Source organism: Centrocercus urophasianus, unplaced genomic scaffold, assembly GCF_019232065.1.
Source record: "Centrocercus urophasianus isolate 14NV4802_14NV808 unplaced genomic scaffold, USGS_Curo_1.0 seq_31, whole genome shotgun sequence".
Lineage (NCBI taxonomy): Eukaryota > Metazoa > Chordata > Aves > Galliformes > Phasianidae > Centrocercus > Centrocercus urophasianus.
The window spans coordinates 10,418,795-10,443,628 of NW_024884878.1; the positions used below are offsets into that span (position 1 = coordinate 10,418,795).

Sequence of the window (24,834 nt, forward strand, 5' to 3'; positions counted from 1 at the left end):
GCACAGCACAGAACTGCACAGTACTGCACAGCACTGCATTGCACAGCACTGCATAGCACAGCACTGCACAGCACAGCACGGCACTGCACGGCACAGCACAGCTCTGCACAGCACAGAACTGCACAGCACTGCATAGCACAGCGCTGCACAGCACTGCACGGCACTACACAGTACAGCATTGCATGGCACAGCACTGCACAGCACTGCACTGCACAGCACAGCAGGGCACTGCACAGCAAAGCACAGCACAGCATGGCACTGCACAGCACAGCACCAAACAGCACGAAACAGCACCAAACAGCACTGCACAGCACAGCACTGCACTGCACTGCACAGCACAGCACAGAGCACACATCACACACAACAGCACACAGCACAGCAAACAGCACAGCACACAGCACACAGCAGAGCACACAGCACAGCACACAGCACACAGCACAGCACACAGCACACAGCACAGTGCAGAGCGGTGCTGGCCATGCACACTCACACGCTCATGTCTGCACTAAGCTGAGAGCACACATTTGCAAAGTCTGTGAAGTTGGCAGATTAGGGGAACTAAGGCCTGGCCACCGTTATTACTCAAAGTGCCAGGGAGCCCAACGACGCCCAGACTGTAATTTTTACTGTCATTCCCAATGATTTACAGCTTCCTCTCCACAATCTCTGCGCGTGCACGGGTTGCTTCTTGGTGCTTGCAGGAGGAGGAGGAGAAGGGAGCGCTGTGTTGTGAATAACTTCAGGGGTGGCTGCTCTTAATGTTTACTTGGCAGGGCTTCCCAAGCACACCTCTCCGGGAGCAGAAGGAAGCAGCAGACAGTGCTGCTGGAGGGTGCGATGCTGCACAGCGCCATTGGGTGGATGGTGATTCTGTTACCTAACAATCATTTCAGCCTTTTTCCTTAAAACTGCTTAAAATTGCAGCTTCAACCTGCACTGCCTTTTACTGACTGCATTTTAGAAGCATTTTCCTCACACTGCCAACACGTTAACTCTGCACCTTCTCTTCTCACAGGTTTTTCACATATTCCCTAAGAATGCTGCATCTTTTCAGGCACACTGATTTTCTTCCCCAACTTTCTAACAAGTGACATCAACCAGAACATGTCCTTGAAGAAATGTCTGATACCTTATATTGTAACTGCTGACAAACACCTTCCCACGTCCTTCTCACACCATTATTTTTACAAACTATTCTGCCCCATAGGCTTCTCACTTTGGAATGCCCTGGGACATTCTGAATAGTCGGCAGCTTCCAAAAACGGATCCCAGAACTTCGGACCTCACCTCTCACACATCACATCTACACCACAGTATGGTGATCAGAGCTCTTTACTCCATGCCAGCTTTGGAATATCTCAGGGCTATCACTTTCCCATTCTTATCGAACAGTCCCAAGAAACCCTTCAGTGCATGTGTATGTCCAAGCACAGGCACCTAGCACGCATCTTTCTAAACGCTGAATAAAGCAACAAATGCACCTTAGGAGCAGAATTAAGCCATGTGGCCAAGAAACAAACTGAAACATCTGATGTGCAGGAGGTGTCCTCTGCAGAGCTGGACGATGAGGAGTCACTAACAGGCAAAGAAACACAAGTTCTGGAAAAAAAAAAAAAAAAAAAAAAAAAGACAAGCATGTTTTGGACTGGATGCTGTCTAACAGAAACCCCACAATTTTTTTTTTTTAGGGGGGCTGGTGGGGAAGCAAATATATTACACAATCTACTCTGTAAATACTACCTCTTCTTGGAAGTCTTTCCTTTGTCATGCCTGTGGAGAATCAAAACTTGAGCCACGTGCCTGCACACAGCAGTGCTGTGCCATACACAGTAGCACTGCTCTCCTACCGCATATTTGGCAGCTCCACAGCAGACAGAGCAGCAAAAGGTGCCTTGTTGAGCTGGAAGTACATCAGACCGTAAGGCAAAATAAATCATGAATCTGCAAGTAACAGTTCATCCAAGTGCTGGAGCTAAAAAGAACAGCCAGTGATGGCAATGCTGTGGTTCATTTCCAGAAAGGGCTGAGACCAGCATACAGGTCGTGAATGGTGCCCATTTCAGAGTTACACATGGCTTTTGGATTCTGTTTGCTAAAGCTATGCATATCGTATTATCCAAGCAGACCACTGCTCTGAGACTACCTCAAGGAGTAAAGCAGACTAAGGGTCACATCCATACGGGCACATGGACTTGCACAGCACATCATTTACACACCATTTACCTTTTCACAGAATCACAGAATTCCAGAACTGTAGGGGTTGGAAGAGACCTCCAGAGATCATCAAGTCCAACCCCCTGCCAAAGCAGGTTCCCTACAGCAGGTCACACAGGTTTTGTTCTCCTGAATTCCTTTTACCATTGAGTTTGCAAAATACAGAAACAAAACCAGGGTAATTCTGTCACTGAGACAATTTTTTTACTCATACGACAAGGCTTAGCATGACATTTTAATGTTACTGATGTGATAGACCCTCTCAGAATTAAATCGCTCTTAGGGAATCCTAATCCGTAGATTATTAACATGATCAAGCATAACTTGAGAAAGTTACAGTCTGATGTGAGCTCTTAGCTGTCCCTAATATACAGATAATTGACAAGATGAGCCAGCAGTTCTGGCAGTGTGCATGGGCAACTGCTGCCACAGCACAGCTAAACAGACAGTTGTTGCTAGACACCTGTGAGATCTTAAAACAGAAAGTATTTGTATGGAACAGCCTCAATGCCACTAAAGCACGTAATTTACAAACAGCTACTGAGTGGAGATGTGTCAAGCAAAGTATTGGTCATCACTATGATGTATGTGCAAACGCTGGGTACTTATGCTCCAGTGGGATGTTACATTTCTTTTATTTTGCAATGCAAAAAGGTAGCAAAATGCCTTTTATATTAACTACATAAAAGCACTGTTTCAATTTATTTTAAAATATGTGACAGATCACACATAGTTGTTTGTTTCTTATGGAATTTTGAAGGGGACTTTGAGCTCTAACAAAACTGAGAAAAAACACCTTCACGTGGAGGTCAAAGTAATACTTTGCAGGAATAAAGGAACTTTAACACAAATATTTACACACAAAATCCACTGCAGGAAAGAGGCACGGAAACTTTTTTTTTTTCCCCCCCCTCAAATAGAAGCGTATTTCTGAAACACTGCAAATCTGATTCCATCATGGAAGCTGTTATTCTCATTACTCAGATAGCTGATGCTGCTAGTACCTGAAATAACAGAAATTACTTAAAAGGACTGTGTAAGTTCACCTTCTCAAACTGGAGAAAGTGAGATGAAGATGCTCACCCAATCCATTAGCTCTGAAGAAAAGATCAAGTTGATTCTTCCGCTTAACAAAAGCATGGTCTCATATACGACAGGGATGTATTTCAGCCATGGTTCTTACCAAGATTCCTGTTTAAGTAATTATGCAAGAATTCTGGTGTATCACACAAGTAACGCACGCTGGGCAAAGAAAGTGCAGGGTGGTTTACAGATGAGGAATGGAGGAATTCCTGCCAAGTTAGCAGGGCTGGGCAGCAGCTCTGCCAGCTCTATTCCAGACGTGGCTCCTCTTCCCACCAGAGCTGCTAGCACAGCCTTTGCAGAAGCTGTGTGCTGCATAAAGAACTTCCTAGGCAATCACAGATGTGGAAATGCATAGAGCTCTTAATTTAATTTTTTAATTTAATCCAAGTTTTTCATTTCCAAACCTTCATCTTCTTTTCCTTTTCCCACTTACTGGCGGGGTGAAGACAAACCAGTTTTGCTAAAAGCACAGTCCCTTATATTACTACAAAATGCATATTGAGGTTAGGGGCTCTCTGAAGGATGACACTTACCAAACAGTTTGGCAAGGTTATTTGGAACCCCAAAATCAGAGAAATGGAAATTTACTTGGTTAGGTCAGGCAGGCTTTGCACTTCCCCAGATCCCAAACTGTTTCCAGAAATGCATTAAAATGCAGTCTCTGGTCAAGATGTAGTCAGCCCTTAACCCTCAATTTAGAAACATCTTTTTATTTTATTTCCTGGGGAGGCAGATAGGGAAGAGCATGAGAGAGATAAAATGTTAGAGAAAGCATGCCTGCTTAAATGATTAAGGTAAGTGACAGCTGATTACTGTGCTGCAGAGGATTATACAGCCCATCCAAAACAGCCTCTCAGGTCTGTGCAGGAGTATGGAATTCCTGAGAGTCATTTCAGCTTTCAGGTCTCTGTAGCAGAGCCAGATGCTGAGCTGGGTAACTCCCCTGCCCTCTGTGGTATAAAAGCGATCAGATAAGGACCTGAACTCTGCAAAAGGAAAGTCCTAAAACTCTTCACCTGTTGCCCACGAAAGAAAGTGGAAGTGCAAAGGTGTGTTTGTGTTTTACAGGTAACCAGCCTGAACTTCCTAACTCACGTGAACCAACACCCACGTTTCCACTACTCAGCACTCCTGAGTGCAGAGATGCCTAAGTTAAAAACCCAGCATTATCTCAAAAAGAGAGTCCCCAAGCAGCACTCTTTGTAGACACTGCATGCACATAGAAATAATTTTCCTTTATTATTTCAGATACTTTTAAAGTAAAAAACGGCAGAGAACTCTGAGTAATGGAATTCCTAGTTGTAAGCTACTGAACAGCGTTTGTGCTGGTTAATTCAGTATGTGAAATTCTTTTTTCAAGTGTGCCATAAAAGCTGTCAGAAAGAATACTGGCTTTTGTAAAATTGGTTAGGGTTTTGTTTTGTTTTTGTTTGTTTTTTCAAATTAAAAATATTTTCCTGACAACCTCAAGAATACCTGAAACTTGAAGGAGAACAACAATGTTGGACGAGGTGTAAGTAGCAGGGACAAAAAAAGCAATATAAACTGAAGTCCAAGAGACCTTTCAGACAGCGTGCCTCACTGTCCCCAGCACACTCACAGTCAGCAGAACAGCTGTGAAGCATCTTTATCACAGAATGCCACTTGCCAAAACCACAGGGCTAAGCTTTGAACAACGCACACATACAACTTAAAAACAAAATATGCGCCAGCTCCTGCGAACGATATTCCCTACTTTTCTCCTGGCGAAAAAGGATACCACAAATTCTCTGAAAATACAAAACCTTTCAGCGCCCAAAACACCACAAAGTCACCTCTCCTTCTTGTACCAAGTGTGGAGACGCCTCTTCCTTCCAGGTACTCCTGATCTTCTCCCAGCAATTCGGGGCTGACTGCACTGCACATTACCCCACTGAATGGCTATCGAGTATTGACACACAAGAACCTGCACTGTGCTTCCAAAAACAACCCAAAAAAACCCACAACAGTGTCCATGTAAACAAAGCTCTGTTTTTACAACAATCTGCAGGAATAACTTTTAATGTCCCACGCTAAGCCTGTCAAATTCTGAAATCCAGCGTATTTAACACAGACGTGACAACCTAGCAGCCTGGCAGGCTCGTGTCATGCCAAGAGCAGAGCAGCTGGCACTGCAGCCAACTGAGGCTGAATCTCCTCCTGAAAATGCTCCTAAACCTGCTTTTCACCGGCACAAAGCCCATAGAGCTCTCCTGCAAAACAAGTCTCCCAGGCTTAAATACCTCAGTCTGGAACGACATCTAAAATTTGCTGGACGCCACATTTAAAGGATACAGACCGACCATGAGCAACACCGCTTACGTTTGCATCTCAGAGGAAACGCGGCAGGCCACGGGGGCTTTTAATAATGGCACACAAAGAAACCCAAGCGCAAAATTTAAACACAAAGGGTGCATTGTCCTTTCATGACTTTTACGCACAGAGGCCAAAACAGCCAATTCCTGCTTCACCTTCTGTGTAAGCGGATTAAACGTAAGATTAACAAACTGTCAAAAAGCAAGTTAAACGATAGCTTCTGCGAGCTGAAAAATTCCAGTGTTTGTAAAACTCTGTTGGTGGCCATCTTGGCCTAGCAGCTTCCATCCGAGCGAGCAGCAGACAGGGGATAGGAAGGAGTCCTTCTGCTGAGCGGCACCGGGCAGACAGAGGCGGGTGGAAACGGGCAGCCTTGGCAGAAAGAAAGCCCCATCTAAGCAGGGCATTTTTTAAACACGGGTGTGTACACTGAGGAACACGTCGAAAACAACGATCAGGCACTGCCCTTTTCAGGGATGGAATTTCACCACTTCACATACATCTGTTGAAAGCGATGTTAGCATCGCTTGCAGCATTACGTCCTGTTTGGTGACGGTGCCCCTGCTTTGCTCTGCAGCTGGCCTTGCTGTGCTCCCCCCTGCGTACCTTCAGCCCCTCTGAGGAGTGAAGCAGCGCAATGCGTGCAGCAGAGCCGTGTGTTCTGTTTCATCTTCTGGTGCTGCTATCAGCTGCCACCACACAGGAAGACTCAGAGCTGCGCCTCAGCAGGTGCACGCCATGCAGCCTCACACCCTCAGCGACAGGCACTACAAATGTTCTCCTCTACATTTTCCAGCCATGTCAGCCAACGAGGTGCCACGGACGCCAGCAGCTGGCCAGCTGGTGCGAGCCCAAGGCCTGCAACACATGGACAGGCACTGGGTGGAAACAACATTCCCTCCGTGAAGCGAGACTCCAGCCGAGTGTTATCCCCAGATCCACTCCTCCCAAGCACCATCCGTGGTTAACACTGTGGGACACGGCCGTCTCTCTGCTGCAGGCTGTCCATCCCGCGTGCTCAGAGCCATGTAACGTGAAGCTGCCATGAGAAACACAGCTAGGCAAACAAATACCACCTTAAATGCACAACGACACTTGTGCACCTTTTTTCCTTAAAGAATGTGCCACAAAATTGAACTGGGCAAATGACAACCGTAGGCACCCTGACCTCAAGTTCTTCCACTGACTTCTCTCCCTGAAAATACATGGCTATAAACTGGACTCCATTTGAGTACAGAGCACTGAATAAATGCAACTGCCTTCACGGGTGAAACACAAAAGAATGAGGGAATGAAAAAGAGCCAAACCTTCTGAGGGTGAAAAAGCACGCCAAAGCCCTGAGGATGTGGGAAATGGAATGTGATGTGTGCTCTTGGAGCGAGGGCCATATTTCCCTGGGTTTGTGGAACAGCTACCATTTAGAAAGTCAAACCCTATGTTAAGTTTCCTAATAATCTACAGCAGTGTGCTAAGCACTTTGAATGCCATGCCTGTGAAAAAATTACATTGGCTATCATTTACCCTGTGGTAAGTCATGATCAAAACTATTTCTTCCGGACCTGCAAATGAAGGCTTGCTGTTATTACACGAATTGGTAATAACCTCTCTGATATCAAAACTGACCTATTTGATGAACAGAAATTTAAAATGTGTTTTGACAAACACAATTTCCTTTTTCTGACGTAGGAGAAATACGCAGAGAGCAGACATGGTGAGCGCGACTTGTAAAATTTCTCCTTTGCCACCATAAGGAAGTTGTTAGATACTATTTTAAACTACAGCAGCACCTGGCTTGTTTTGCTGACTTTGTTTTTTACGCAATAATTTCACTTCACAGAGTTGAAAGAAAAAGTTTAAAGAAAACAACTTCATCCACTCACAAAAGCTTTGATTATCACAGAGCCCTTAAATTTAAGCTTCAGTGAATGCAGTATGACAATCTTTTATTCCATCAGAAGGCAAATTAAAATATTCCACTTACGATCCCTCTTGCTACCTTAGCTGCTCGTAAGATTTCCTGTACTGCTGGTCTATTTCGGTTAGAACAAGACGCTTCTGCCCACATAACATATTGTTTGTAATGTGCCAAGATTTGCCACATGTAAGCAAAAACCCACCACCATCCACACCAGCAGGATGAATTTACTGGATTTGTTATTTAGTCATTGTTCTAGTCAACCCACATTTCTGTGCAAGGGCTACAATAAGTCAATAGATGGCAGTCCATCGCTTAGGAAAGAGCCAGATAATGAATAAAATCACCAAGAGCTCCACAAAAGAGAAAGGTGTAACGCCGCATGTTTTTAACAAGCATTCACAGTAATTAATTAGGAATACTTCACATAATGCAGAACATTTGGGCAATTTTTGTAATGGCTCTTTTTAAGTAGCATCACAAAAGTAGTGTTTTATTGAAAACTGGAAAGCCTTGCTTTATTTGTGCATATATTTACCTGCACGTAGGACACTCCATTTGCCAAAGTGTTACAATCTATTGGTTGTATCCATGATTAAAGCACAGGAAAGGCTCGCTGTGACCTGTCTGCTTGTTAATGACCAGGCAGCCTACCTAGCTCACTAGCAGTCACAACACCGCACTTTAAAACTTGTGTTATTTCTCTCTTAACAGCTACCCTGTTTGTATCAAAACGTTTATTATAAAGTAGGAAAATTGTAAACAATGCCTACACTAAAATATTACTAAAATGATAAGAGAGTAAATATGAGAGCCGATATGAGAGTATCCACTTCTTAAAATTCTATTGAAATACACATAACATAAATTATTATGTTACAGAAGTTTTAAGTCTTGCAAGAGCACCGTTTGCATTTGTTTGCATCCTGCTTTGGATGTGAGGAATATCTCAACGCAAAGGAGCCGTGACTCGCACATTTAAACAACTCACGCAATGCCACTTCTTAAGGTACAACCTAATTTAAAAATATCAAACGTCTTCTGCTACACAGAGTTCAAAATTCCAGCCTTAATCTGACCGCCAATGCAACTTCAGGCGAGTGATAAAGAGTCTTTCCCATGCAAAAATTGACAAGTGCAAATTTTTTCCCAGGTACCACAAATCTGGGTTACATGCAGATCACTAACAGTCCGCTGGAAAAGAAAACAGATATTTACCAACAGCTATTGTCTGACTCCACGACTATGCATCTTTGTGCCTCCGTTCTGACTGTATTTCAAAGCACAGACACTGATTATGGCATTTAATAACACACTTGCATTCATAATCGCTCTGCTTTCCTACAAGAGCTTTTTGACAAACGTGACTTTTACGCAAGGTGAAGAACTCTGAACACTTCCTAGAAAATTCGCAGCTAAAATTTCCTACTTCAGCTGCTTCAAACGCTGCCAGCAACAGCTTGGTCAGCTCTTAGCTGCTCCATGTCTTACAAAAATATTTTTGAAGTGCTTAACGTCACGGGCTTTTTGAGGCACTGTCAATGGAAAGCAGGAACAAAATAAAACTAAATGCTACACCTCACTAACAAGAGAACTCACCACACCACTGTATCTAACACACATATGTGATTTGGGACTTCAGGGACCTCAAACGTTTCAGAAATCATTTTTACACGCATAGGAATAATTATGACATAAAATGTTTACCTTCTGCCTTTAAACAATTCAAAAAATGCAAGCAGATTATTCAGCAAATGCTCCTTTTGCTCAACTCTTAACACACAGTATATTAATTCCATCCCTAATATGATTAAGTGCTCAGAGAGTGGAGAATTTCCAATGTTTTAAAATCATTACGTAGGAAAGACAAGCAAGAGGTTTGCAGCACAGCTTTTCTGTAATTGTTTAATTTACCAACTTTAGCAAAGCCATAAAAAATAGCGTTTCGCTCTTCTGAAGTGGTGGAGGCAGCAAATTATAAACCACATGCCCCATTTACTGCTCCTAAGAAAATATGCACATCAAATACCCCATAAGGAAAGGTGCAGGACAAACTTTTCTACTTGATCTTGAATGGGGAGTAGTGACTAATACGTATTACTGCTAAATAGATACGAGTTAGATCTGGATAGCAGTGGCAGCAAAGATTCAGAGGAACGGGAGAAATTCTAATCTTTGAAGTCTTTTTTTTTTTTTTTTTTTTTTTTACAATTTTAGGAATTAATGTATTAAAGATTTCTGATGCCAAACCATTAAATATTGTCTTAGCCAGATAATTTTTGTTCCCAGTTTAACTAACTAGCCAAATCATTATGCATTTTGTTTTATTTTTATCTCTATTTTACACACAAGGAAAAACCTTAAGAAACGTATTGCTACAGTTCAGAAAGTTTTACTTTCTTGCTTAAATTATTAAAGGTCACCTAATGCATGCCAAAGAAGAAGCTACAGCTGTATTCTTGGCAACAGCAAATGATTTACAGAAGTTTATAAAGTGTATGTCTCAAATACACTCCAGTTGAGATTTATTTTATTCCTTTAAGAAGAGATCTCTGTCTTATTGTGAGCAATTGCCAGAAACTGGGATATCTGAGATGGGGGCATTGCTTTTGCTATGCACGCCAGCTTAAAATTTAACTCTCTTCATATGTTTAAATGTAGTCATTGAGAGGACAGAATGCTGCAAGACACTCATTTAATGACTGCAGTATTAGAACAAAATCGTCAGCTCCAAAGATATTTAAAAAACACTGACAGTGTTTCATTGCATTTTTCAGTTCAAAAACTCTTCAGATGTTTATTATCTTCTTGCAGAAGATACTTGTCTATATTTTCTGGTCAGCAGTTCACAGAAGAGTAAATAGGTTGGGTGTAGAAGAAAATAAAAAAGGTGTTTCTACTTACTGTTAGGTGATACTGCCTCCATATTTCTGGGCAAGCCTGGAAAATAAAAATATTGATCAGCTAGGAGCATGAAACAAGGTGCTTTACAGCCTGTTGGTTTTGGCATAACACAGTATCCACCGGTGTCGGTCACAGGAAAATAAGAAGCTTAACTGAAAGGGTCTGCATTTCAGCTTCAAAAACCTGGCTAGACAGTTTAATTGAATTTTACACTGGTTTAACACACTCCCTGCCATTGTCAGAAAGCCAGTAACAGTTTTCGCTCTCCCCTTCTCCTCTGAAGGCTGGAAGTTTGGGAGAGCAGCATGCTTTTAACTATAAGAAGTATAAATACTGTAGAGCAAACAGAAATGAATTAAAACTCTAAATTTACTGCCCTATTAGATTTATAGACTTGCCGTGGAAATAAAATCACAAGCTACCTTCTTTTCATGGAGAAATGGAAATATTTTAGCATTTTTGTACAAATCTCTATCCTAATCAAAATATAATTGTTACACGTAATAATCTTCAGCAGCCTAATGTCAGATGAGTTGTAAACAAGAAGCATGGCAGATTGCTTTCATGTTTCAATTTCTGCAATGGCTTGCTTGCTCCTTCTCCTCCTTTTTTTCGTAACTCACCAGCCTTGCAAACAAACTTGTAGGGGCAGCCCATTGCAGAAATTTTTACAGAGCAGATTTGCAACCACAGCAATTACACAATAGACCTCAGGAATACGTGAAAGAAAGGAAAGAGGAAAACGTGCATTTTCTTCTTCCAGCAAAACAAGGACGTGTTAACGATCAGCGAAGCTGGGGGGTAATTTCTGCACGGCTCTTAAGGCTGCTACAAAATTGTGCTTATTTCTGTCTTCCTCTCCTCACCAAGAGCACATGCAGGAACAGTGGCACTTTGTTCTGAAGCAGTGCAGCTCTTTAGGGGCGCCTGCACAGCTACTTCAATGGAGGTCTTCTGCTTTTGTTTAAGACACTCACACTTTTATTAAAACAACTTCTTAATCACTTGAACAATTACCAACCTGGTTTGCCACTCTCAATTTTCAGAATTTTAAGAAGAAACCTCGGTTACTCCGTGGCTTCAACACAAATGCTGCAGCTCTGTTTTCAAACACTGAAGTCTCTCGGCTGCTTGCAAATCGGTACTAACAACATTTACTCAGATTTTGAATCATTTTTTCTCACGTCTCAACCCCTGCCTTCTTTTATTCTGATGGAGAACGCTAATTAAAAAAAATAAATAAATATGCAACACACCACAGTCAGTATTAGCCACCAAATCTCTCAAAAAATAAACCAAGGTTTTCGCAGTCACCCCATGGCACATTCGGTAAGTTTTTCCCACATGTGACGGAAATTATATAATTTATTATTCATTCTGTGAGCAACACAATTTTCTGCAGAAAAACCTACACTCTGCTCTTTGTAACGGTTCGGTATTTGGCATCTTACTCCAACAGCGCGTGTAAATATTTGAGCCTCATGTTAATATTTCTATAAAGAAAACGTGTGAAGTAGATCACTTTTCTAAGAGAGGAAAGCAGTGCAAGGAGTGACAGGTCCAACAAACTCGAGCTGCTTCCAAATGCAAACAAAAGGGCTTTCCTCCCAGCACAGGGCTTTGAGATCCAATATATAAACATCTCCTACTTCATAAAAAAAGGAACGTATCAAAGATATTGCCTTCCTCCTCAAAACTACCGAAGGCCCCAGCCATGCATAAGGCTTCTGCTCGTTTAGCACAGGGGTAGCAGGCAGTTATTTATACATTAGTTCTGGGTAGTTTTCGATTACCACAGTGTCCCCAGACTAATATGGTTGAAAAATCGCAATCAAGGAGGTGTCACACGCTGGCAAAATGCCACTCTGTGATTTGACCTTTACTACGCAGCAGCTATTTAATAATGGAAAATATTAGTTACTTTTTTGAATATGTATATATATATATAGGGTTGTTTTTTTTTTTCCCCGGGACACAAAGAGGTGGTTTATACTGAAAATCTGAAACTCAGAGTGGGAAATGACAACTGGCACAGCCCTTAACAAATCCCAGGCATTGAGCCGTGATACCAAGAGGTGAGTTTTATTATCGCTGAGCGTGCTGGGGGCTGTGGGAGAACTTCAGGAAGGTACGGGGAAATTGGCCAGGCCTATTTCTTCATGCAGATGGTGATTCAATATAATACTTTTCATCATCACAATGATCACTTATGAAACATAAGACCCAGAATACAACAGACCAAACCAGATGCGAAACAACAGCCTTCTAAAAGCGATGCTTTTAACCGGGAGTCTTATTACCTCGAAGTTATTGTCTGCATCCTTCCCCACAGAATGACAAAATGTATGTCATTAGGAATTACTGCTGAATACTGAAACGGAACAACACGGTTTGCCATGGGAGAGATCACTAACACAACAACCAGAGCTGTGATTTACTTGGAAGTGCCTACCCACGAACGGCCCTCTTTAATGAGGACCCTCTAGTACACAGCGTGATGGCTACACCGAAATAAAACTGCATTTATTTCCTGCCCCAGCGATCTGACCGCACCAGCGCTGCGATGCAGGAGCACAAGAGGTGACGGCTCCTAAAAGCAGCGCGGTGCTCGGCGGCCGCAGGCAGCATCCCAGCACAGGCGGCAGCCCGTCCAGCTCCGTCCGGGCGCCTCGCACGCCTGCAGCACAAAGACCCCTCAGAGCCAGCCGCTCCTGCCGTGCGCACGCCCGGTTTGCTGGGAGCGGTTATTTTTCGTACCCGAACACGAAGCGGCCCGGCGTGCCACACCAGACGGATCAGGACGAGATACAGCGCGCGTTTTGACCCATATTGGGTTTTATCAGGTGCTAATTATTGTTTTACCAGAACAACGGCTTAATGCATCTGTTGTTTAATTCCCACTTCCCTATTCTCAAATGTGAACATCAAAGAAAATAAAACACTCAATCTGAAACAGCCCCTGACAGCAGCCCAGGACTCAAGTGCTCAATAGACGAGGCCCTTGCCACCAGTTCTCATATTTCCACAACAGTGAGCAAACACAAAACCGGCGCTCAGCGGCCTTTCCTCCTTTCCGCTCCCTCGGCCCGCCGCCGGCCGGCCGCAGGACGCGGCTCTGCTGGGAGCACCGCGCGGGAAGGATTAGCCTCACTAACACGGCGGCGCCTGCAAATGCTGAGAGAAACCCCGGCACTGTATTTGGCGTATGAATAACCAAAATGCACGCGCTGACAGGAGACCGGGACGGGCCTATGGCTCCCCGGGAGAAAATGTAGCTGTGATGAGTGACAGGGCTTTCAGGAAATATGTTCACAATCACAGACAGTGAAGGCCATGACCTAGATCGTTTAAGAGCTTGTCTTGTCAAATTATCAAAAGCTTCTTCCTCTCTGAATAAAGAGTGACATAAGTGAGTGTCAGAAAGCTGCAGGCTGACAAGCCAAGCATACAATAACAGCATGCACGTCACATACTTGCCGAACACCGCCACGGCTAGCGGCAAATCTTAATGAGAGCGCGCCTGGCCCAGGAGACTTGGGTCCCTGCTGGCACAGCTACTCATCTCACAAAAATCCTTCAGCTCCGAGTCAGTTATGGTCTGACACAACGACTACAATTACTAAACACAACTTTTTAACAGAATCCTCTGGTGCTTTGTCAAAGCGGCGGCTGCGAGGAGCTGCCCCGCCGCAAGCGACCACAATAAGACAAAAGATTTGCCAAAACACACACTTTTCATCGCCTCCGCATGGGAGACGCCGCGGAAAACACACAAAGCGTCGCTGCAGAAATGCTCCTGCGCAAACAGATGTCGGGGCCCCTTCCCCACGAGCAGCGCTGTGCCAACACCGCTCCCACTGCCGCTGGGATTGAGGTGTTTGACTGCGGGGATTACCGGCTCACAGCACTGTTTGCTTACTCTTACAATTAGACTGAAATTGACTTGGGGCAGGCGTGGAAATAAGGGAACGCTGCTGGCGGAGTGAGATCGCGAGGAAAAAAAAAGCCAGAAGAGCTGCTTTCTCCCAGGGTGCCCCGTGGATGTGTAAAGGCAGAGGCTACGCAGCACCAGCAGCGCCAGCCACGCCGACACACAACCGCCCTTCCAGCACCCAACACCTCCAGCCTGCAGAGCCACGTCCAGCACTGCTGGGGATGGCACAGCTCTGCTGGCAAGCACCAGCACGCACTTTGATAGCGACGAGGGCACAAGGGAAGCTGAGAGAAAGACTCTGACCATGTCTAAGCAGCCAGAAAAGGCCGTTTCAGGCAGGATAAATGAGTAGGCTGCCAACAGCCTGGCTTTTGGGAAGAGGCGCTGCTTCCAGGGCGCGTCTGTAGCGTGCATAAAGAGATGCAGCCAGAATCACAGAATGGCTTGGGCGAAAGGGGTGTTGAAGCTTATCTGGTTCCAACCCTCTGCCATAGGCCTTTTGCCACCGGATCAGGCTGCCCAGGGCGCCATCCAGCCTGGCCCTGAGTGCCTTCAGGGATGGAGCACCCGCAGTTTCTCTGGGCAGTGGTCCCAGGACCTCACCACCCTCTGAGCAAAAAATTTCCTCCTAACACCTAACCTAAATTCCCCCTCTTTTACTTTAAAACCGTTCCTCCGTGTCCTATCATTGTTAGATGGTGTAAAAAGTCGCTCCCTTTCCTGCTTATAAACTCACTTCAAGGACTGGAAGGCCACAATCAGGCCTCCCCAGTTATAGCACAGCTGAAGAAGGCAGGAGGTCTGGGCACTTCTGATGGCCAGTTCCAAGGCTAAGGAGTTCAGGCAACTCACTGCTTATCAGTGCGCTTGTTCTTCCTAAGAATAAGTGGAAACGTTCCATCTATGCTTTTTGCCTCCTTTCTGCTAGGTCATCCTCTTTAGGAAGTCCTTTTCTCACCCACAGAGCAGGCAGACGTGACTGTAGAGCACAAGCCTCATGACATCCATCAGAAATGCCACCAAACTTGCAGAGCAGACCGGATTTTCAATATATGCATGCGCAAGCCTAACTATATAGAAATGTATATACATACACACCACGTGAAATTACGCATGTGGTGCACACAAAGCTATGCAAGACAAGGCAGCAGCTCTTAACAAGGGAGACATGCATCCTCCTAACAGAGCAGCATAACACCAAACAGAGCAGCACGTGGAACTTTCAAACTGCTCAGCTTTACATTTTTCACGTAGCTACATGGCCTCCTGATGAAAACACATCAGGTTCAGCTGCTTCCAGTACAACTCTGCATCTGAGTCCATACGTTCTCAGAGTTGTTTCAGGGAAAGTAAGTGCCCTAGTGGCTAATAAATGTATTAGCCTGAAATTGTTCTAAATAACTTTGAACATTTTCAAGTCTGACTAAGTGGACTTCCTGAAGTTGCCTCAAGTTCTCTGCTTGAGAAAAGCATGATGGTGAAGAGTCACACTGAAACAGCGAGCATGACAGCTTGTTTTGCATCCTTTGTGTCATAGTACATAGTACAAGAGAATGGCCTTTCTGGGAAAGACAAATTTTAACTTTTTTGGTTGTCTGGAGGAATGATGAGCTCGCTCAGCCACACGCATAGAGCAGAACTTGTGTTCTGACCTCTGCTTCTATGCGCAGCAGAAACATCGAAACTGGAAGGCTGATACAAAACAGCTGCAGTAACTGGGCTTTGTAAACACTTTCAGGTTTTTGATAAAGCTCCATGGAGGGTTCTCACAACTCCTTAAAGAATGTAATTAGCAGAGGCTCTATACATGTACATCTCTTATCACAATCAGTTTGCAGCATGAAAAGAGCAGAGACTACCAGCCCACGGTCTCAACTGTAAGCTGATGCCTCATGATGCCTGAAGTTGAGGCAAGCATGCCTCCTTTCCCTTGCACACATCTACAGCCAGATGTTTTCATCGCAGTGACTTTCCAAGCTGGATGAAGTTTCTGTGTGTTCAGTCAATAACCTTCTAGGGGTTTCTCTCAAACCAGCTGGCTCAGCCTCCTCTCCTGCCTCAGCAGACTTTGTGCATGTACTGCATCTTTTGGTAAGGATCCTCACCCCATAGGTCTCTTACCTCATTCTGCCTCTTCTGCACCCAGCTCCCCCTGCTTTCATTAGATGCTCCCTAATGACTGCTCTGAGATCAGCAATGAACAACTGACCCTCAGTCACTGCCTCCAGTCACAGAGGCTTTAGATCTTCACAGGTCTCTCTGTCATCTGTCTCTCAGGACAAAGAGGCAGCTGAGCTGAAGGATGCAGAAGAAAAGGACCATATCACCTACTTCTCCACTGCTTTCCACATGATTCTTAATAGTCACCATCTGTTTTCCACAGCTTCTGAGCAATGAAGTGACTTTTTTTTTTTTTCAATCATATCTTGTAACTCTAAAATTAAGTCCTGAATGGTAACGGTAAGCTCAGAACTCATTCCTTCCTACGTAAATCTGCAGTTATTTTTTTTTTCCCAGGTATTTTACATTATGTTTAGTGCTACTGAAATTTATCCAACATTTTATTGTGCCCTCCCTGCATTTATTACAGTTCATGTGCAGCTCTTCACACTTAGCTCATCATATCATTGACACATTAAATTCAGTCGTCTCCGCAAATACTGTCTTTTGTTGGCACTTTTTCCACTTTTCCACTTTCTCCTGCTTTTATCCTCTTGATCCATGCCTGTTTTGCTTCCTTAAAAGCTTTTGGTCAGAAACTTTGTCAAAAGGCGCCTTGAACTTGTAGAGTACGTTAACTGAATCATGTTTACACAAACACTTCTTGACTTTGTCCTGTGAAGAACCCAGAGCTTTCTAAGAAGCAAGGTTTTCTTTACAAAAGCCATCCTGAATCTGCGCACATAAATCGTATTTGTACGCCCGTTCCAACACTTGATTTGTCATCACAGCTTCTGTTAATTTGCCTGGTGCACACATTGGGCTGACAGGACTGATCGCCCAACTCTTTCTGGGACCTGTTCTAAAAACTGCCACTGTGTTTCACTTCTTAGAATCATAGAATCATAGAATCACCAAGGTTGGAAAAGACCTAAAAGATCACCCAGTCCAACCGTTCACCTATTCCCAACAGCTCCTACTAAACCATGTCCCTCAACACAACATCCAGCCTTTCCTTGAACACCCCCAGGCTCGGTGACTCCACCACCTCCCTGGGCATCCGTTCCAGTGCCTGACCACCCTTTCTGAAAAGTAATACTTCCTCATGTCCAGCCTGAATCTCCCCTGCCGTAGCTTGAAGCCATTCCCCCTGGTCCTATCACTGATGACACGAGAGAAGAGGCCGACCCCCAGCTCACTACAACCTCCCTTCAGGCAGTCATAGAGAGCAATGAGGTCTCCCCTGAGCCTCCTCTTCTCCAGGCTGAACATTCCCAGCTCCTTCAGCCTCTCCTCATCAGCCCTGTGTTCCAGACCCCTCACCAGCTTTGTTGCCCTCCTTTGAACACGTTCCAGGGCCTCAATATCTTTCTTGCAGTGAGGGGCCCAAAACTGGACACAGCACTCGAGGTGCGGCCTCACCAGTGCTGAATACAGGGGAACAATCACCTCTCTGCTCCTGCTTGCAACACTGTTTCTGATGCAAGCCAGGATGCCATCGGCCTTCTTGGCCACCTGGGCACACTGTCGGCTCATGTTCAGCCGAGCATCAATCAATACCCCCAGGTCCATTTCCTCTACGCAGTCCTCCAGCCACACCGCCCCAAGCCTGTAGCGTCGCCTGGGGTTGTTGTGGCCGAAGTGCAGGACCCGGCATTTGGCCTTGTTGAAAGTCATCCCATTGGCTTCAGCCCAGCTCTCCAGCCTGTCCAGATCCCTCTGCAGGGCCTCGCTACCCCCAGGCAGATCCACACTTCCAGCCAATTTGGTGTCATCTGCGAATTTACTGAGGGTGCACTCGATGCCCACATCGAGGTCATCAATAAAGATATTGAAGAGGACAGGCCCCAGCACCGACCCCTGGGGAACACCACTCACAACCAGTCGCCAGCTGGATTTGACTCCATTCACCACCACTCTCTGTGCCCGGCCCTCCAACCAGCTCCTTACCCAGCCAAGAGTGTATCCATCCAAGCCTCTGGCTGCCAGCTTCTGCAGGAGAATGCTGTGGGAGACAGTGTCAAAGGCTTTGCTGAAGTCTAGGTAGACCACATCAACAGCCTTTCCCTCATCCCCCAGACAGGTCACAGATCATAGAAGGAGATCAGGTTGGTCAAGCAGGACCTGCCCTTCAAGAAGCCATGCTGGCTAGGCCTGATCCCCCGCTCATCCCACACATGCTGCATGATCTCCCTCAAGACAATCTGCTCCATAACCTTCCCTGGCACCGAGGTCAGGCTAACAGGCCTGTAATTCCCCGGATCCTCCTTACGACCTTTCTTGTAAATGGGAGTCACAATGGGGTCTTGACCATCTGTTGGTCATTCAGGCTTCCTGTCTTGACTTAAAGAAACGCCTACTGGGGCTCAGCCCAGTGTTGGGCTGAGGCGTCCTGTGCTGACGGCACAGGACTGTGCTGGTGCCAGTCAGTGTAGAGTAACAGGTCCCCAGGTGCCACATCTCCACAGACTGCTGCAGACCCATCTCCATTGAACAGCTTTATGTTTAAGCATAAACGTGTGTTTAATTTGCCTCAAGGGGGTCCAATAAAAATTCCCCAACTTTGCATTTCTAACTGCTTACCAGAAAGTGCTTGTAGAAATATACCCTTCGTAATACTTGTATTTAAAGGAATGGTACTGTAAACATTGGCTATAAGCAGAGGAACAGCTAGAAGAGGACGAGCAAACTTAAATTTGCAACATCCAAATACAAAAAGAAATAGTACTGGATACACGGTTTGGCATCTACCAAACAGACTTAACATCGTCTGCATACCTCAAATACTGTTGGATGTGGTAAGCCTGTAACAAACACTCCATTTTCTTTCTTTAACTTCTTACATCTGCTGCGTTAACAAGTGACCTTCGGGAGCAGGATGGACACACGAACAATGCAATTCACTGTCCCTCTCATCCTCCTAGTAATGACACTCAGACAGAACTTCACAGGAAGCTTCCATGTTTGACGGGTGAGCTAAAGGGTCAAATGTGGGTCCTTCTCATATTTTTGTGTGCAAATTGCTTTTTTTTTAGGAACAGTATAGAGCACAGAAGTCTAATTAACATGCATCACGACTGAATTTGTGGGACAACCAAAACCATAATATTGCATGAGGTTAAAAAAACAGAAACATACTTAAATTTCATCTAATTCACCTGTGTTTTATTTCATAGCAGTTCATATCAGATGAAAAGGCCTTCAGACTACATGTCTTATCAGTCTGTGCAGCATTGCCACCACTGCTACTGAGAACACACAGTTAAGTTAAAGAATAAACACAACATGTTTTTAACCTGTATTTTTGAGCTTAAAAGAGAAATCTTCACATTACAGTCACAGCTAAAGCTTCTACTAAACTGAATTGTGACCTACTAAAAAGTACCTTAGAACCACAGCATGGTTTGGGTTGGAAGGGACCTTAAAGATCACCCAGTTCCAACCTCCTGCTGTATGCAGGGACACCTCCCTGTAGCCCAAGCTGCTCACAGCCCATCCAGCCTTGAGTGCTTCCAGGGAGGGGGCATCCACAGCATCTCAGGGCAACCTGTGCCAGTGCATCGCCACCCTTACAGTGAGGAGTTTTAAGAAACCATGTAGTTTGTATTTTTTAAATGTATTTCAGCACTATTTATGTATTTACATGAGAAGTACACACATTTAAAAGCTGCGAAGAACTTCGTACACAAATAGAAAAGCATGACTATAAGACTTCTCCAAACTCTGTTCCAGTATCACTTAATTTCATGAAGTGACTATATCACTGTGACATCATTCTGCCTTAATTCTCCACATCTTTACACATAGAAGTGAGCCAGGAAAGCCTCCCTTGTTTTACCAGTCCCTTTTCTACCAATCTTCCAGTTACTACAGGACTGAATACTTTCTTGCCAGTATCACAGAATACCTTTGAGTAACAGTTTCTTTCACGCTTGAAACATTCTTGCCAAAACAGCTTTCCCAGCACTGAAAACTCACACAGTTCATCCAGAAAGGAAAAATGTAGAACACTGTCATGCCCAGCTTTGAAATACACCGCACCTACTGAAACAAAGGTTGCTGGTTTGTGAAAACCCGACGTTGCTGTAAAAAATCCCGTTTTACATATTTATATGATTATTTAATTTATTTGTTTTATGTTTATATTGTTTAATATACATTTCTCTCTCTTTATGCACATGCAGAATCTGAAATATTGAGACAAGCTTTTATTGGGCTACAGGACAGCCAAACAGCAACGTTCAGTGGTGATGTTCAAAATGTCTAGATTTATTTCAGGACAAGCATAGTGATTGCATGATGCTACGTTCCTTACGGCCAGGATTCCTGGTTTCTGTAGAGCTGATCACCACTGGCTGTATGGCATCAAACAACTTTCATGGGCAGCAGCAGCAGCTTCAGGCAGACAGTCAATAATAAAAGTTTCTTTCAAAATGCATTCAGAAGAATGTTTCTAAGCAAAGAGCATTCACACTGAAAAATGTGCTTCTGTAACCACAGATTAAAATGGTCAAAGTTTTGAGGAAAAGGTCTCTCCCAAATGAAAGCAGATGCCCACGACCTTACACCTCACATCTACTGCATAGAGAACACACTTTTTCTGAATGGCTTTTAATACACCTCACTACACTTCGGATACTTGACCATTGCTTAACACTTCCATGCCTATTTTTTGCTGGAGTTATTCACTCATTTATCCAAGACAAGTCCGAGCGCTCACTACAAAATAACAATAGTAAAATGTGTGTGTTTCATGGGGTCCCTCCTCTTTACAAAATAAATGAGATACTTCCTCTCCCCTTTTGCTGCTCAACTTGAAGCAAACAGTCAGATACCTGATGGGAAATAAAGCTGAAGATTCAATCTCGTAATAAGCATCTCACAGACACACGAAAGGAGCATCTCCATATTCCCAGCCAACAGAGACGTCATTACTGAGTGCAGATGCAAGCTTTTTTTTTAATATAAAGTATGAAGATCATCATTTGGACTACGTTCTTTTTTGCCTTATTTTGAGATAGAAGTAGTGCAGTATGATGTGAACAAGGAAGTACCACGACTGGTTACAGCACCTGGGCGTCCACTCAGTCTGCAGAAGCTGCCCTGGCCCAGAAGGAACTGCTGGGTTTTGAATGATAGCAGCGAAGCAGGAAAACATCGCTGAGGTTCTTGTGAGCCTAAAACAAGTATCAGTAGATCCCAGATATTGGATGTTCCAGCTGCTCCACTGCTTCATGAATTCTCTTACTGAACACAAACGAAGGGGCTGCTCACAGGGATATGGAATTGGAGAAATAATTGATTTCATCATTATCTTTCATCTTGCATGTTCAAAAATAAGACAGAATACCAACAAACAGGAACAAACTAAGCTGAGGCCCATAACTGTGGTTGCAGACATGCTTCTCTGCAAGCCACCGTCATAAAATTGTTATTCATCTCTACTTACCTAAGAGAAAAACATACCACTTCCATTCCATTTGTAAAGCACATTTGCAATGTAAAATGCTGCAATCATAAACGCCAAACCCACATAGACAGTAGTATAAGCTTCTACTGTTTTTCCTTGATGAATACATAATCATGGTAAGAAGTCATTTGAAACTCCTAGAGCAGAAGGGCTGCTCTACACCTCTTCTAATGTGCTCACAGCACGCCAAGTCTTCTGATTTCAACTTTCCCGCACTTTTTCTTCACAAAAATGAGAAATGTTCCATTCTTTACCATCTGCTGTTATTTCCAATGGTTCTCCAAGCACACTCAAACACAGTAATCTGAAGTGTTACATTTAAAGAGTTAAATGTAACATATAATTTCCAGCATGTTTCCCCAGATGTTTTTAACCAGCACACTGAAACTGTTGGAACTGCATTTGCTAGGTTTTAAAGTCCTTTTTACTATGAGCAGTGAGTACTACAAAACTGTATCAATTGACATTTTTCACCACCCTAACTAAACTGGACAAAATTAAACTAAACTAAATATCAAGTAAGTGCTTACAGCGCTCCAGTTTGTTTTCTTTGGACCACTTTTCATGTAAGCAACTACAACATTTCCACATGTTCATACAGACGTGCACTTGATACAATGAAAGCTAATCTGAAATGACAGTGGTGCTTGTAAACTTCAATTTTTGACAGATAAAAAAACAATGGTGAATGTTTTGTTTGTTTGTTTTGGTTTTCTGTCATGGACAGTACTCACGTCAGCATAATGCCCCTTCATATCACAGCGATTGCAGTGCTTATTCCAGTAGGATCTCTCAAGACATTCCCTAAAATAGTGGCCAGGCAAACAGCAGTTCAAACAAAACCGAGCTGGACAAGTGTTCTGTAGATGACCTCTTTCTGCACACAGGCAACAAGGGGGAGTTTTCTGAGGAGAAATACAAAAAGAAGTATGTTAAGTGAGTACACTGTGTAAGATTTCAGAAAGTAAAACAAAACATCACAGGAGGAAATAAAGAAGAAAACATCCTAAATGAATGCCTGCCACCTACCAGGAACTGCAGACATCCTATGTTTCATTTAGAAACTGCAGCAAAGGTAGGCTAGAAAGAGAGTAAAAGTTCAACTTCTGACTGCATAAATCCCCGTATTCTCCTGATTTTGGCCTTGCATCACAAGTACTTGTCAAATGCTCCTGTAAGTAGTGTTCAGTACGCTCTATGAGCACTTATTTTTTAGGAAATCCCTCAAAAGCTGAAAAACAGAAGTACATCACTGGAACATCACACCAACATACTGGCATAGTTTGTAAATGTGCTCTGTCACATTAACCACTACACTGGGTATGGATGGAGACACTCTTCTTCACATCAGCCCACATGGAGATGTCTTTTAGCTTGCTGAGAAACAGTGCAGACAGCACACCCACATTCACCTGCTGCTGAACAACACCTGCACGGCCTCAAAGATCTCTCAGTTTTCCACTCTGACCTGCAGACTGGGTGCAGGTGGGCAAGAGGTTGTCAGGAGACACAGCCAGGAAAGCTGGACCAAGGAGGTAGCCCATACCACGGGACATCACGCTCCACAATAAAATGGGGGCAAAGGAGGTTTTCCAAAGTAGACGCTGCTTTTGTATCACTTGCTTTCGTTTTTTTATCTACTGCTATTAAACTGTCTTCATCTTAAGCCCACATCTTTTTGTGCTTTTGCCTTCTTAGTGCTTTCTACCAGTACGGTTGACTGAGTGGCTGGCTGGGACTGAGCTGTGGCCAGCTTAGCCCCGTGCTTTGTAACTCAAGCAGATACATGGACGTCCTCACAAACATAAAAAAGGTACTCTGGGACTAAAGCTGTGTCTGTTTGAAACCAGTTTTCCCAGTGATTGAGTGCACCTTCACTCCACGAGCTTACGTTTCCATGAGATGCAGGCACGGGACAGACCTTTAAAGGAATCTGCTTGATACTAACATGCAAAGTTTCAGTGCAGGTAGTGGCCTCAAGGACTGAGGGGTGGATTTTTTCAGGCTTTGTTGCAAGGACTGATAAATCCAGACCCGCATGCAGCTGGCACCATTTCTGCACAACACAGTCTCCAAGTTTTAAATCTCCACCTCCTCTAACTCACGGAGAGTCGGAAATTTCCAAGCATTTGGCATCTATCCAAGCTGCTTAAACAACTCCATGTTCCTCACATCTCTATAACGTTATCTGCATTGTGGTTCATCACACAGGAATTCGTTTCATTCATTTACGACAGGTGATTTTTGGAGTCCTTAATGCACTCCTTCTTGAACATAAATTTTAAACATATTTGATATCTTAAAGCTAGTCTTACACTACGAAAAAGATACACCTACACTGTTATCTCTTTTTAACCTGCTTATACTTACAGATTTCTTTATAAAAGCAATAACCTCCTCAGAACAGACGGTTAATTTCATACAGTAAACCAACCTTGTGCAAGCTACCTTTCAACCCCAAGCCACCGAAACAAAATTCCTAACAGCAAGCAGGAAAGTAAAACAGCTGAATCTGCAACGTCGCGTTTACCTTTGGAACAGGACAGTTTTTGGACAAATGCCCTGGTCTCCCACAGTTTCTGCAGGTAACGTTCTTGTCGGCTGTGTAGTAGCGAACACTCGTGCGCCTCACGCTCGCGTAGTTACAGATCTGTGCCTGCAGAGAAAAAAAGAGAAAAGACATTTATCACTTCAACCACTCGCGGTTTGCTAGAAATGTGTAAGAGTCATTGCTGGCAGTGTTCAGCCAGCAGTCTCACACAGACACCATTTACACATCTGGAGTCGAACTGCACAATTCTGTTCTACACAGACTGG

The 24,834-nt window shown here is 44.0% G+C and overlaps 1 protein-coding gene across 3 annotated transcripts in view; it reads right to left on the minus strand.

Moving 5' to 3' along the window:
* ZCCHC7 (zinc finger CCHC-type containing 7) overlaps nucleotides 1-24,834 on the minus strand; it is a 109,161-nt gene that overhangs the window by 13,529 nt on the left and 70,798 nt on the right. For all 3 annotated transcript variants that reach the window (XM_042829427.1, XM_042829430.1, XM_042829429.1), the window contains 3 exons: nucleotides 24,548-24,673; nucleotides 22,752-22,922; nucleotides 10,454-10,489 (listed from right to left, as the gene is read on the minus strand). In XM_042829427.1, the coding sequence (XP_042685361.1) occupies nucleotides 10,454-10,489; nucleotides 22,752-22,922; nucleotides 24,548-24,673 (333 nt within the window). The remainder of the gene's footprint in view (nucleotides 1-10,453; nucleotides 10,490-22,751; nucleotides 22,923-24,547; nucleotides 24,674-24,834) is intronic.